Here is a 13,942-nt window from a genome sequence, read left to right as displayed (position 1 = left end):
TTATTAGCCTACAAAGTAAGAGAAATTATATTTTATACTATGTGCATCATGTAGTGGTACATCATGCTAATTATACATCTCGGTTTCTATGAGCACCATGCATCATGCGCTCATCTCGGATTGCCTCCCTATGCATCTCATCTTGATTGGTTCATATGGTGCATCGTTGATGTGGTAGGCATGGCGAAAGATATAATTTTTCATAAAATAATGTTTGTCGAAGCATCGCTCATCAGTGCTATGGCTACAAAATGCCTCTCTCAGATAAAAAGAATGTTTCATGTTGAGTTAGTGATAAAGGATGCCTCAATTAATCCCCACTTCCCGTTGCCTTTTCCTTTTTTAGAAAAATGACAGCGCAAACAAGAGCCATCCTGAAATTATGCATGTCTCACCTTATGAATGGAAGAAAGAGAGCCAATTTCTGAACAAATGACGTGACATGCTAGAATAGTAGCAGAAAATAATCTTGAAATTAATTTAGACCAAAGGTGTGGATTCATTTATTGTATTGATGGTGCAAGTTGAGTTCAAGGTGATCGATGAGGTGGCATTTTTTTTTTCTCTTGTACTTGCAAAGGACTTGTTTTAATTTTACAAGAAGGACTCAGCCTTGATTAAATTTAGCTTTAGCTAAGCTGTGTTTCAATCTTCAAGCCCAAAATGAATTCCGGCCTGTACAAGCAGTCCAACTCCATTACCCAAGTATTGAAAGCTATATTACTTACCATATGATCTAATGTCTCTAATGCATAGTGTGATGGAGTGCTTTACCATTGGTGAAATTCAATTCATTGCATACTTTGAGATTGACATTTCATTTACAGCTTTGTAAAATTTCAAATCTTTGTAATAAAATAGTGGTGGAAACGTGAAAAGTGCATGGTTAAATAAAATGCTTTGTTTGTATGCCTTTGAAAATTTTTAATCAACAATTTTCTTTTTGCTTGTATATCTTTAGAATTTTAAAAGTTGCGCATATGCCTTTATAAATTTACTATTTTATGTAAATGTCCTTATAAATTATTTCTTATTGCATATCTATCCTTCATATCATTGTCTGCTCGATGATATTGGCTTAACTAGCACTTAATAGAATAGTTTTTTTTTCCATGTATGCTCTCATAGAATAGTTATTTATTTTTACATGTTTTTGTCTTTTGAGTTAAGGATATTTCAATTATTTTGATTTTAAATAGTTTGTCCTTCATGGTTTTAGATGGCATATTGATTATTGTATGGCTATACAAAAAAAAAGAAAAAAAAAAAAGAAGAAGAAAACTTATAAGCATGTAAATGGAAATAGTAAATTTGTGAGGATATACATATAATTTAATGTATTTATAAAGATATATATATAATAAAAAATATATATTTGTTTCTATAGTCATAAATGAAATATCTGTTGGATGATAGAGAATAGTTATGCATAGTTTGAGCAGAAGGAACTAGGCATTTTGTTCACAATGCTTCTTTTCATCTGTTCTTGCTTTGTTAAAGTTGTTGAGACTTACATTGAAACTGCCATTTGCTTCCTAAGGTTTCGTGGTAGGAACCGAGTTTTTGACATTCTCATCTCTTGTGGTTGTTATGAAGCACATTTATACCTTTTCATTTTTGGCAACTTCCTCTGGTTATTAGTGACAGGGCAACCACCAAGCTTGATCATTTTCCCTATGCTTGTGAACATAAAGAGGGTGGAGAAGAGTTTTCTTGTAAAAATTATTTCAGCTTTTATGTTTTTTGAATAAAATTTCTTTCTCCACTTTCCAAAAATTATTTTTTTATATTTTTATGGATATTGCTTGATTTATTAGTGCTTGTCTGCATTTGATCCATATAGAAAAGCGTACACCATTCAACAAAGGAAACTCGAAGAACAGGTTAAGGCAAAATGGGTGTGTTTATGTTTTTTTTTTTCATATATATCTTTCACTTTCTTGTCAATGATGAGTATTTTGAGTTGAGTTCAAAACATACTCTGCCTGAAGAAAAGGTCAAAAGAAAGTTTATTAGATGCTTATGAGATCTTGGTTATGCATAATAAGTAATTTTTTCTATTGTTCGGTATTAAATGGTTTGTTGCAGTTAACTATATGTTGAATTCTTTTTGCTCTTACTTATCTTTTTGAAAGTACAGACAGCAAAGAAATTTATGGAAGCGAATGTGATAGATATTGGACCCAAATCTATCACCAAACCAAGCCACCAATATTCATGCAGTAGAATAGATCCTTAAGCATGTATTCCAGTGCTTAGCTCCAACCCTACAGAGTAGTCCTGCATGAGGAGGTGTGCAGAAATCTTATGGAGCATGCAAAAAGACTGCAGAGAGTTCTTGTCTTCAGATTCCTTCTCCCAACCATCCTATCAAAGGAATACTTCTCTAAACCACAACAAGAGAGAGAAGAGCTGCTGAGGTGAAATTTTTTGTTGTGGAAGATCTATTTACTCTGGGGAAGCTCAGAAAGTCAAATTTGGGATAGCTCAGTTGTGATACTGTATCTGATGTTCTTGCTATTAAGTGTTTGATCGACTGATTTCAAGGCAAATTTCTTTTATAGGAATTGCGTTCATGTTCACTTAAGGAAGTCAATTGTATATCTTCTCTTTGTAAGAAATTTTTGTTTATTTTTGTTGAGTGGGGAGGTATAATTATTCCCATGCTGTTTGATATGTTTTGCTTTGTGGTGTGTTACAATAATGAGGAGAAATATAATAAAGCTGTGTATTATTTTATGCATCCAGCCTAATAAGCTTAAGGAGTTCATAGTGTCATCCATATTTTCTATTTTGCTTAAGGAGTTCTTGCTCTGGGTACTATTCAGGGTCTAGTGAATCTATTATATTGCAGAGGACACTCCTTCAACAGCAGAAGAATCAGCTTGAAACAGAGAAACAGATGACTTATGGCCAAATATCTGCTGCTTTAGCTGCAAGCAGCTTGGGTTCGAGTTGTTTTTAGGCCCAATGGAGTCCATCCCTACAAAAATTGGATCGAAAATTAAAATTCAACACTATCAAATTGTCATATGGAGATGTTAGGTCAGATTAATTGATCCATTGGATATTTTAAGCCGAAGTAGATCAAGAATAATTCGAACACGAAATGTATGAAGCATGCATAATTTGGTTATTCAGTAACACCTACAAAAAAACGACTATTGGGTTAATTCAATTTAGGAATCAAATTTTTTGATGAAATTTTGAGATTAGAATGAGCCACCAATCCTTGTAGCAAAACCTAGGTTGACGTGAAATTGTTGACATCCTCTAAACCAAAAATGATGAACAATCTGTGAGATTGATCAACTTTGGATTGATCAAAACTGATCTCTTACCAGATAGAAAGAACTGTTATTACCCATCATTTAATGATTGTTAAATACGAAAAAATCCGCATGTAGAGTATGAACATGGAGGCTTGTGCATGTTCATTGTCAAAGTATTATTAAAATTCTGATGTTCTAGTATATCCATGCCTTTAGATTAATCTTGTCGTCATCTTTAACAAGAGAAAATCATGCATGGACCCCACCACTTTTAGTTACTGGAGTCCCAATGCTTTTAATATGAAACTTTTTAACTGTGGTATTGGATAATCACATTCACCATGCACATGCATTTCTTCGTACACATCACACATATTGAATATATGCCCATCACCACTAAGACTACAAATAGATCGGATTGATCTATGATCCGACCTAATCTGATCTATTTAGATCCGATCCAAATTATTTTAAAAAATCTATGGATTCGAATCAGATTTTAAAATTAGAATCATTCTATTTTTCGAATCAGATTTAAATTTACTGAATTTTGATCCGATCCATAGAGATTTTTGAATTGATTAAGATTTTGAGATAAATAATTCGATCCAATTCAATCTAATCTGAACCGAATCCAATGTGAGACCCGAACACTCATCTGAATAACCGAACACAAACCCATCCCTCATCTCTCTCTTTTCCTATGTTACATGAGTATTAGTTTTGATCGAGGCTGCTTTAAAATCTGTTACTTTTGAAAATATATTTTATTAATTTTTTATATTTTTATTTTTTAAAATTTTGTTAGAATAATTTGAATTTGGATTAACCAAATCTGGAGTAGTGGTGAGAAAAATATGATTAGACTTTTTGGATTATTGAGTGAAGAGTGTAGAATACGAAGACTTTAATAATTTGATATATTAAGATCAAAATTTATAATGCAAATAAAATTATTTATAAATTTTTTATTTATTAATTTTATTATTTATAATTCAAATTCGAACCGATGCATATCCAAATTCAAATCGAATTGAACATGTATTTTTTAGATCGAGGCAGGGTTATATAAAGATCCGATCCGATCCGATTCGAATGATTCAATGGATCAAGAAATTTGACCATTGATCCAATCTAACTCGATCTGATCTTCTATTGGACTGGAATTGGATTCAATATTCAGATCCAATCAAAAAATCAGATCAAATCAGGATCATCCATCATTCATTCTGATCCGACCCATTTACACCTCTAACCACCACCGTAAATTTGTTGGTCATGATTGAATAAACAAATTTATTTTATTAAGCCGGCCAGCTGTATCATTGGAAGAAATTTGAACCTTATGAGCATAGTTTCCATCCGAATCGAATTTGATTTGATGTCATATATCTAATATTTAAAGACATGAATCACATAACATGCGCAAAACAAATATTGCAGACATATCTTAATGTTATGCATAACTGCATACGAGAGCAGACTAATATGAACTAGTATACTCCAAAACATCAACTGAAATGATATCGATTTCACAAATACAAAGAGAATTTTCAGTCACATCTTCAATATCTTATCATCACAAGAGTTATTTTAATAATTAACTATTATAATTATAATTAATTAGATTATTTTAAATTTTGGAATTGGGACCAGTCCCGCCGGTTTATGTCGACCAAAGTAAACCTACAACGGTTCGTTTCGTCGCCGATCGGCCTTCTACAGCATTGCCTGTGATCCTAACCGTTGAAACGTTACACTTCCGGTTTTCATCGGACGGCTAAGGCTTTCCGATGACAGGCAATCCATTTTCGAGGATTTCTCCAATGTTGGTGGCATTTCGTTCAAGCGACTTCCGGCGCCCGCTACCCTTGCCAGCTTCTGAGGCCTAAACCCCGAACCCGAACCCTAAGCGCTCGATTTTCCTCTCTCTTGTACCGATCGATCGTTCTAGTTTTCAAGATTCTGGGATTTGATCTCCTCCGAGGGAGAATGGAGCTCGACGAGCACGATTACCCGGAGAAATCGGTGGAGATCCGGAAGGAGAAAGAGCGCCGTGGCTCGCTGCGCGGCGGCGACAATGAGAAGGACGGGGGCGGGGAAGAGAGGGCGTCGAGGCGGTCAAGGGCGGAGGAGCAACAGAATGGCGAGAAGGTGGATCGTGAGGATCGGGATCGCTCGCCGCGGCGCGAAAAGGATCGGCACCGGAACAGCAGGAAGGTGGAGAGGGAGCACGACAAGGATAGAGACCACCGGAGCCGAAAGTGGGATCGGCGGGAAAGAGATAAGGGGAAGGAGAAGGAGAGGGTCAGAGATAGAAAGAGGGAAAGGGAGAATGAGAGGGACAGAGAGAAAGATAGGGAGAGAAGGAGGGAGAGGGAAAGGGAGAAGGAGAGGGAGAGCGAAAGGAGAAGCAGCAGCAGGTCGAGAAGGCACGATAGAGAGGTTGAAACAAAGATGGACAGGGCGAGGAGTAGAGAAAGGGCATTGAGAGAAAGAGAACTCGAGAGAGACATGAGGGAAAGAGAGAGCAAGTAATGTTTATATTATTTTCTCGCGCCTTCTCTTAAGCTTCATCCGTTCTTGTGCTAATTTTCTGTTTAAGTTGAGCAATATTTACTTTTCATTTGTAAATTATTTATAGCGTTTCTCCAATTATCTTGCTTTATTGTAGGATTAGGGTATTGGCTAAAGGTCAATGTTGCATTTATTCAAAACTTGATATCAAGCTGTCTGCTTTAATGGTGAAATATATTTTGTCATGTAGGAGGTTCAAGGAGAAAAAAGAAGTGGTGGAACCTGAAGATGATCCAGAAAGGGACCAGAGGACTGTTTTCGAGTCTCAGGTATATGGGCTTACTAGTAGTTCTATCTTTATATAGGCTAGTGAAGCATAGTATTAATTCTTAAATAATGTTAGGTGAGCAAGATGCCAATGTTGGTATCCTGCATGTTTTGACATGTCATTACACCCACAAGGTAAAATATATCCTGGAACCTATATATGTTATGTAATTAGAGGTATAAAGTATTTATCATATCTTTTAATATATGGTCTTTAATTAACCATATCTGTTTGGTGCATGTTATTTGGGTGATATTGCTGATTGCACTAAATCTGCACTTAGTTTATTGGGGTGAAATAGAATACCCTTTTTTTTTTGTGGCTCAATGCACTTATTATTTGGTTGCTGATGATGAAATGGAGAAGATAATTAGTGATCATACTGTGTGCTTTAATGGGTGATATAACATGTATAAGGCATATCATTGCATCTCATATATGGTAGCTACCCTGCATGTTCTTTGCTTCTGGTAAAGAATACAACTTTGAATATTCATAATCCAGGTGAGGGATGTGCACTTGATGATGGATCAGAATTCACAGTGTTCAAAGGAAGTAGGGTATGTGATTCTCCTGTAACTTGAGCTGCACATTTATGAAAAACTACTTTGTTTCCTTTTACTTGTGCAAATTTCTTATCACGTTTATTAAGTGCATTGGCATTAAAAAAAACAAAACAAAACAAAAAACAAAAAACAAAGATAGCTGTAAGGGCCAATCATGGGAATTTTTTGTATATCATTTTAACTCCTATAGAATGTCTATGGCATTAGATGAACATGCAATATTTGCCTTATATGTGAAAATATTTGTGTGCATGTGTGTATATCTTCAAAAGCAATCTGAAGCATTTAAACAATCTCTTTGTTGGTCTGGTTTTATTGATGGTGGTATGCTATGTTCTCATATTTCTCAAACTCAAGCATAATCTTGTGTTTATAACCAGCAGAGATTGTAGAAAAATTCCAGATTGTCTACTGATGATTCTCTATTTGATTTTAGATCTCTACAAGACTTTTTTTTGAACCAGCTGCTGGAAGTGCTTCTGTCCTTGAGCCTCCTTGCTTGCATTCTCATTGCATTTTTTTCACCCTTTGCGTTCCTAACACTATCTTCTCTTTCATGATGTTAAAATATGTAACTCATATTTCTGACTAACGTTAATGTAATATATTGACGTGAAGATTATTTATGCAATATCATTAAGCCTGCAAGTTGTCATTATAATTTGGAGTTACCCTCCACAAAGGGAGTTGTAATTATTCAACAAGCCTTTTCCTAGCCATTTGGTTCCACTTCATAATCATATCTTATCATTTTATTTTTTTTATAGAGCCATAAGTCTATAACTGTAACCCAAACATGGCCTTTAAATATTTTGTCCCAGCTTTCAACTAAAATTTCACAATTCAATGATGCTAGCTTCCAAAACAGCCCATTTATGACGTCCATCTTAAACTTTAAATCTTCATCCTTTTGCAACAAATCTTAGTTTCTCTTTGATGTTTTTAACTCTGAACTTTGTTGCATGTTGTGATACAATTCTATTGCACTCTGATAGATGATAATGTTATCCACACATCTATCTTAGCTATCATAACTCACACCTTTCCTTTTATGGCCTTGTTCTCTATATGATCAGAAATTCTAATTCACCCAACATTTTTGGCCTTATTCACTTTTCCATATCGCCAGCAGGTAATGTCTTTGAACATGAGTTGTATGCTCCATGATTATTCATACTTCCTTGCGCTTTAATTTTTCCCTCAAACAAGTCATTTCAAATCCCTTGTTAGCCATTCTTGAAAGAAAGTTCCTTGTTTTGAAGTTTACCTTCAGACTCGAGCATGTCTTAGTTACACTTTTGAAGCTTCTTGCTACTTTACCCATCCTTCTTAAATTTTGTTACATGTGTAGCTCCCAATTCTTTCTTCATAGACCCATGATGTTCGAAATGATTGGTTTGGTTATCTTGTCATCATCATTTTCATGCAAATCTCTCTCACACTAGAGGAAAAAAAGTCCATTCCCAACCCTTGATTGCCAATGCTAGGAGAAAGCGTCTGCAAGTTCCTGAGTGCACCAAAACTTCATGACACTTATAAAAGCATTGAAAAGTTACGGCGCTTATAAGCGTAAGTATAAAATATAGATTTTTGATGCTTTTTGTTTTGTAAGTATCGGGAACCACTTATGCTAGATGACACCTATAAGTGTTATTGGAGACCTTTCATACAAGACGACACTTTTAAGTGTTGTCAGGTATCCTAATTACCCTCCACATCCCGATCTCCCCTAATTCACCCATCTCAACCCTAATTATCTTTGCCAATCCTAGCTTCTCCTCCTCATCATCAGCCTCTTCTCTCTCGAGCATCCTCACCCAGCCTTTTCTCCTCTCTCGAGTATCTCCACTCCAAGCTCTCCGTCAGCCAACTCCTCCCTCCCCCTCCTATCTCGAACGTCATCCACTACTGGGGCACCACCTTCGCTGATCAACCATCTCCTCAAGCTCTCCGCTGGCCTCCACCTCCTCCTTCGAGGCTGTCATTGGTCTAGACTAGTTCTCCATCAGCCTACTATTCCTTCCCTCCGCTGCCAACTTTTCCTCCTTTACATTGATGGACTGCTCGCTCATATGGTTAGAGATCATCAGAAGGGTGAGCTGGAGCGGCGGTTTTGTTGGCACAAGTGGACCGCTCGCTCCTTTGTGCTGCTCATCCCCATTCTTTTCATCTTCGCCCCTCTGATCTCCTTCAAGCACATTGGTGAATGCTTCAAGATTTATGTAGATCAGATGCTTTGATCCTTCTTTATCTATCTTGTTTCATTTTTTTCGCAAGAGCACTTGGTTTTTGTTATAAGTTTTACCATTCTAATTCTTCAACTTGTAGGGAGTAAGTTATCCTAGATTGTAAAACTTACTCTTGAATTTGCTAGTCCAAGGAATGTTTTTATGAAACATTTTTGTTACATTAAAATGTTAATAAGAGATGTATGTCTTTATGTAAGAGATGTATGTCTTTATGTATTTTACCCCTTAATCTGGCAACATTTAAAATGCCAGCAGAAAAGAAACTGTTATTAGAGTTCTAACATTTTCGTGCAAAATTTTATCGACAGGGTAATATTGATTTTGCAAAAGTGGATTGGTTGAAGTACTATAATCCAACTTACTAGAAACAAGCAAATAATCCCATGCTTTGTACCTTAGCGCTTCCCACTATTCATGTGATAACTTAGCATCTCACCATCTAGTTGTATAATTATCTCAATATATAGCATTACTGATTGATTGGCTATTTATTTTTTTCTGAAAAGAAATAAATGATGTTGATGCCTATCGCTTAGATTCCAACTCAAGCTCTCTCTTATATATTAAGAGAGATGCCAATCAGCCAAATAAAATCTAGCTAGCACATAGATAAAGATCTTCGTCATTTTAAGGAATTTAAGACAAGAAAAATTGTGTTTTGGTTTGTCTGTTCCATTCAGAGTGATATATGCTACAGGGACTGAAAATTAGGAGTTAGTCTCTACATTACTTAGTGTCTGCACAATAGTCTACATATATACTTAGTTTGGATGTCATAATTGTCTTGGTTGATCGGTTAGTCATTTTTTAGTTGTTAATGAGACTATCCTTCACCTGGTAGGCAAGTTCAACTGTGAGTTCAATACACAAATTATGCAATCTCTTCTTCTAAGATTCAATTTTGATATAATTTACCACATATGCTTAAACTTCTATTGTTTTCATATGGTTCTACAATTGAGTGAAAGATTTTCTAAGCTAGTTTTGGTATGATTTGGATAGGTTTATTATTATTTGCAGCCAAATGATTAACAATGTTATATTCCTTTCTTTTATATTAAATTATGAATGTAAATGTGAATATCGAGCCACAACATGGATGATCAAGTCATTTTCAAGTAGGTTAATTCAAGTCTAATCCAATTGCTCGTAATATGTTTTATTCTTTCTTGATCTGATGATGTATGTCTAGTTGATAGATAACATTAGAATCTAGCTGTAAATGACTTATGTTTTATTTTACATTTTTAGGTAAGTTATAATTTGAGTTATTATTCTATGGATAAAAGTTGGATAAATAAGTCAAGATCCAGCAGAAATTCCTTAGATGGAGTTTAGAATTTCATTAAATTTGCTATTAAGAAAACATATATGAATAGAAAGATTCTATGTCTATCTTGAAGATTCTTTCTTCATTTTTTCTCTCGCTCCAAAAATTGTTGAAGGACACTTACTATGGAATAGTTTCATAAAGAGTTATACTAAGTGGGTATTTCTTGAAGTGTCTAGGTTGCCATCTCTTTGTAATTAACATATATATGTTACAATATATATAGTTCTTGATTGCAATATATTTGGATTGTAAGAACTTTTTGAATATCTTTTTATATATTTATTATATATGAAATATTTTAGGGAGAGAATAATGCTTGATTTTTGTCTATAAGAGGTGTATAAATTGAAAGAAATATTGTTTTCTTTTATCATACCCATTTAATAAAAATTATTTTGTCAATCATTCATTTAGTATTGTATTTAATATGAACTGATATTGACTTTTATTTGTGCAGGGCAGATAGCATCATGTCTCGAGGGAAACGATTCAAAGATGTAGAGTTCCAGCATTCACATATTCCAACAGCTCGAGGTTGGTCATTCGACACGACAGTCTCAGCAATCTTGGGTTAGATTATTATAAATTCTTTGGCACATTACAGACTCTTTGTTAGGCTTATTTGTTTTATATTGAAACTCTTATGCTTCTTAATGAAACTTAATGAATCTATGTTTCATGTGTCCGTCATGATACTTATGGGTCTTATTGAAACTCTTAGACTTCTTTGCTACAAATTGAAATTTTAGCCTTTATATTGAGTCATATATCATGTGTCATATTTCATGTTTCATGTATCATGTAATGTGTATCATGAACCACGTATCTTGTATCATATATCATGCATTATATATCATGTAACATATGTTATTCTTTGCAGACGGAAGAGCATAGAAAGGAGGCTGTTGAGGTGGAGTTCTACGAGATGACTCATACTGAACGAGATGACAGCTTTGTCCGGAATGAGTCGAGATACAATGGTATGTATTAGTAATGGATTTGTGCAATGATTTATGGTTTTATTTTTTTGTCATTAATTATGATCTTTTTTCTTAAATATAGGAGAGGACTACATCCCTTAGTCCCAAGCATGTTAGTGTGTCGTCGTCATCTTCAGATAGTACTCGTGTTAAAGCCCAGATATATGCTGCACTGAGGGGACCAAAGCAATATGGTCAAATGAGGGGTCATAAGGTTGAAGTCACCCACAGTCAGTCATCTGTGATGAGCAGATATAATCAGGATGCTAAACAGACTAGTACAACTGAAGAAATTTGTAGGCTAAGCGAGGCAGAGGTATCTTACAGAGATACTTTCCTTGAGGCAGATGTATGAGACAGGAATACATGGCCTTAAGGCTTACTCTTATCATTACCTAGAAGCCACGAACTTGCCGAGAGAGGGGATCATAGAGGGTGGAGTCGATTTCATGGGAAAGAACTCAGTGATGGAGAGCGGCGACGGTAGGGGCACCCGGCGTCGGCAAAGAGGGTGGGATAGGTATGTACTAGCAAATAACGGATGAGATAGTGGTTGGGATAGAGGATGTGGAGAGGTAGCAGGGGATGAGGTGGTGGGCAATAGGCCAACACCAGGTGGACCAGTTATTATGTCATTAACTCGAACATATACCACTTCAATTCCTTTTTTTTTCCAATTTTTAGATATAATAACATTAAATTAAAAAAGATTGGATTGATTGGTCAAGGTTTGAGTTGGGTATTTTCGTTCTTTTATAATTCTAATTAACCTTGAGCATAAGGGTGGTAATTATAGCCCATCATCGGATATCCGATTCAATTCGAATGGACAGATTTTACCAAACCTATTCAAACAGATATGGATTTTAAATAAAATACCCAAAGTGGATTTTGATTGGATACACATAATGATATACCTTACTCGACCTAATTTGATTTGACCCATCTTATTTACCTGACTCAAACTATCTATTTTACTCAACTCGAGATGGATAAAAATATTGAGTTTTTAATTGTTGGATAGATGCAGATATTAATCGATTCAGATTATATCCGATCTTTTGCCATCCCTACTTAAGCAGCAACTAAAGAACCAATTTGCATAAATAGAGAGGTTTACATGGATTTACCTGACTCGGACCATCTATTTTACTCAACTCGAGATGGATATTTACCTGAATCGAACCATCTATTTTATTCAACTCGAGATGGATATAGGATGGATAAAAGTATTGAGTTTTTAATTGTTGGATAGATGCAAATATTAATCGATTCAGATCATATCCAATCTTTTGCCATCCCTATTTAAGCAGCAACTAAAGAGCCAGTTTGCACAAATTGAGAGGTTTAAATGGATTTACCTGACTCGAACCATCTATTTTACTCACTCGAGATGGATATTTACCTGACTTGGACCATCTATTTTACTCAACTCGAGATGGATATAGGACGGATAAAAGTATTGAGTTTTTAATTCTTAGATAAATACATATATTAATCGATTCAGATCATATCCGATCTTTTGCCATCCCTACTTAAGCAGCAACTAAAGAATTAGTTTGCACAAATAGAGAGGTTTACATGGATTTATAAAGGGCATGAAAAAATTGAGAACTAATGATGCAATATAAAATCTTTAAGTATCAATTATGTTCCTGATCTTTGAACTAAGTCGAATTTTCTTATGTGGTCCCTAAACTATAAAATTTTAAATTTTAATCTTTCAATTATCTGAACTGATTTAATTTTGCCCTCAGATACAATTCCGACAGTTTTCTCTTATCATAAGATTGATGTGGAGATTTCGGTGCTTACGTGAAGTAAGTTTTGCTTGTATGGCTCCAATTAGAGTTGATATGGTTTAAAATATTTTAAAAAAAATATTGATAACATGAAAAAAAAAAAAAAAGGAAAAGCTCTCCCCTCCCTCCATGGTTCTTTCTTCCACTTCCCCACTATCCCTTCCCCTCGACTCTGCCACCTTCTCCAATCCCTTCACCTCTGACACCGACGGAGAGGTCCAATCCAATGAGCAACGACTGGCAGGGAAATGGGGTGGCCATCGTAGCATTAGAGCTCCCATCATTGCTCACCAACACTTTTGCTGCCATTAACATCCCCTCACCTATCGGACCAACCCGCCATCAAAGGACAGATTCCGCATCAACATCCCCTCACTCGTCGGAGCTCCATTTCGCCCCCCCTCCCTGTGACCAATCGAAAAATGATGCTATATTCTAAGATCTGGCTCCATGGAAAGCGACACCCTTTCGCAGTCCCCATCACTGCTCGAAGCCCTCCTCGACTTTGGTCGGATCACAGACTAAGAATTGGATCAATGAAGGAGGTGCAGTTCTACGACATGAGGGAGCGGCTATGGGAGCGGTTTGTGGTGGAATCTCGGGACACTTAGAAGAAGGCCTGCATCTGGCTTGATACAGAGCATTAGGGGTCGGATTGGACCATATACGGATCAAGTCAATGCGGATCGGATCAAAAAATCATCAATCCAAATCCGATCTATTTATTAAATGGATCAAAAATTTATATCTGAATCCAATCTGTTTATTAAATAGATAATCCGATCCGATCCGTTTAGCTTATTTATTAAATAGATCAAATTAGGTTAAACGGATTAAACAGGTCAGGTTAAATAAGTCAGAAATAGGTTAAGTAGGTTTAAACAGGTTAAACAGA

At 35.6% G+C, this 13,942-nt stretch overlaps 1 protein-coding gene across 7 annotated transcripts; it reads left to right on the top strand.

Annotated features, from left to right (window-relative positions):
* The first annotated feature begins 5,095 nt into the window (after positions 1-5,095).
* On the top strand, positions 5,096-11,972 carry LOC105038361 (uncharacterized). Of its 7 annotated transcripts, none has more exons than XM_019848066.3 (6): positions 5,097-5,806; positions 6,040-6,118; positions 6,622-6,677; positions 10,723-10,835; positions 11,146-11,245; positions 11,328-11,972. In XM_019848066.3, the coding sequence occupies exons 1-5, from the start codon at positions 5,265-5,267 to the stop codon at positions 11,157-11,159; spliced, it is 804 nt and encodes a 267-aa protein (XP_019703625.1). In that variant the 5' UTR covers positions 5,097-5,264; the 3' UTR covers positions 11,160-11,245; positions 11,328-11,972. The 7 variants fall into 7 exon arrangements, with proteins under 7 accessions (XP_073114993.1, XP_019703625.1, XP_073114988.1 ...); XM_019848067.3 differs by having other exon boundaries at positions 5,099-5,806; positions 10,723-10,799; XM_073258887.1 differs by lacking the exon at positions 6,622-6,677 and having other exon boundaries at positions 10,728-10,799.
* Positions 11,973-13,942: the final 1,970 nt, after the last annotated feature.

This window comes from Elaeis guineensis, chromosome 1 (genome assembly GCF_000442705.2).
Source record: "Elaeis guineensis isolate ETL-2024a chromosome 1, EG11, whole genome shotgun sequence".
Lineage (NCBI taxonomy): Eukaryota > Viridiplantae > Streptophyta > Magnoliopsida > Arecales > Arecaceae > Elaeis > Elaeis guineensis.
This window is presented reverse-complemented; position numbering and strand designations above follow the sequence as displayed.

Bases quoted from the DNA above. Each gene is read 5' to 3' on its own strand.
- LOC105038361 (XM_019848066.3), top strand. From the start codon at position 5,265: ATGGAGCTCGACGAGCACGATTACCCGGAGAAATCGGTGGAGATCCGG. The intron at 5,807-6,039 runs GTAATGTTTATA...TTTGTCATGTAG, and splicing joins ATGAGGGAAAGAGAGAGCAA to GAGGTTCAAGGAGAAAAAAG. The intron at 6,119-6,621 runs GTATATGGGCTT...TTCATAATCCAG, and splicing joins GGACTGTTTTCGAGTCTCAG to GTGAGGGATGTGCACTTGAT.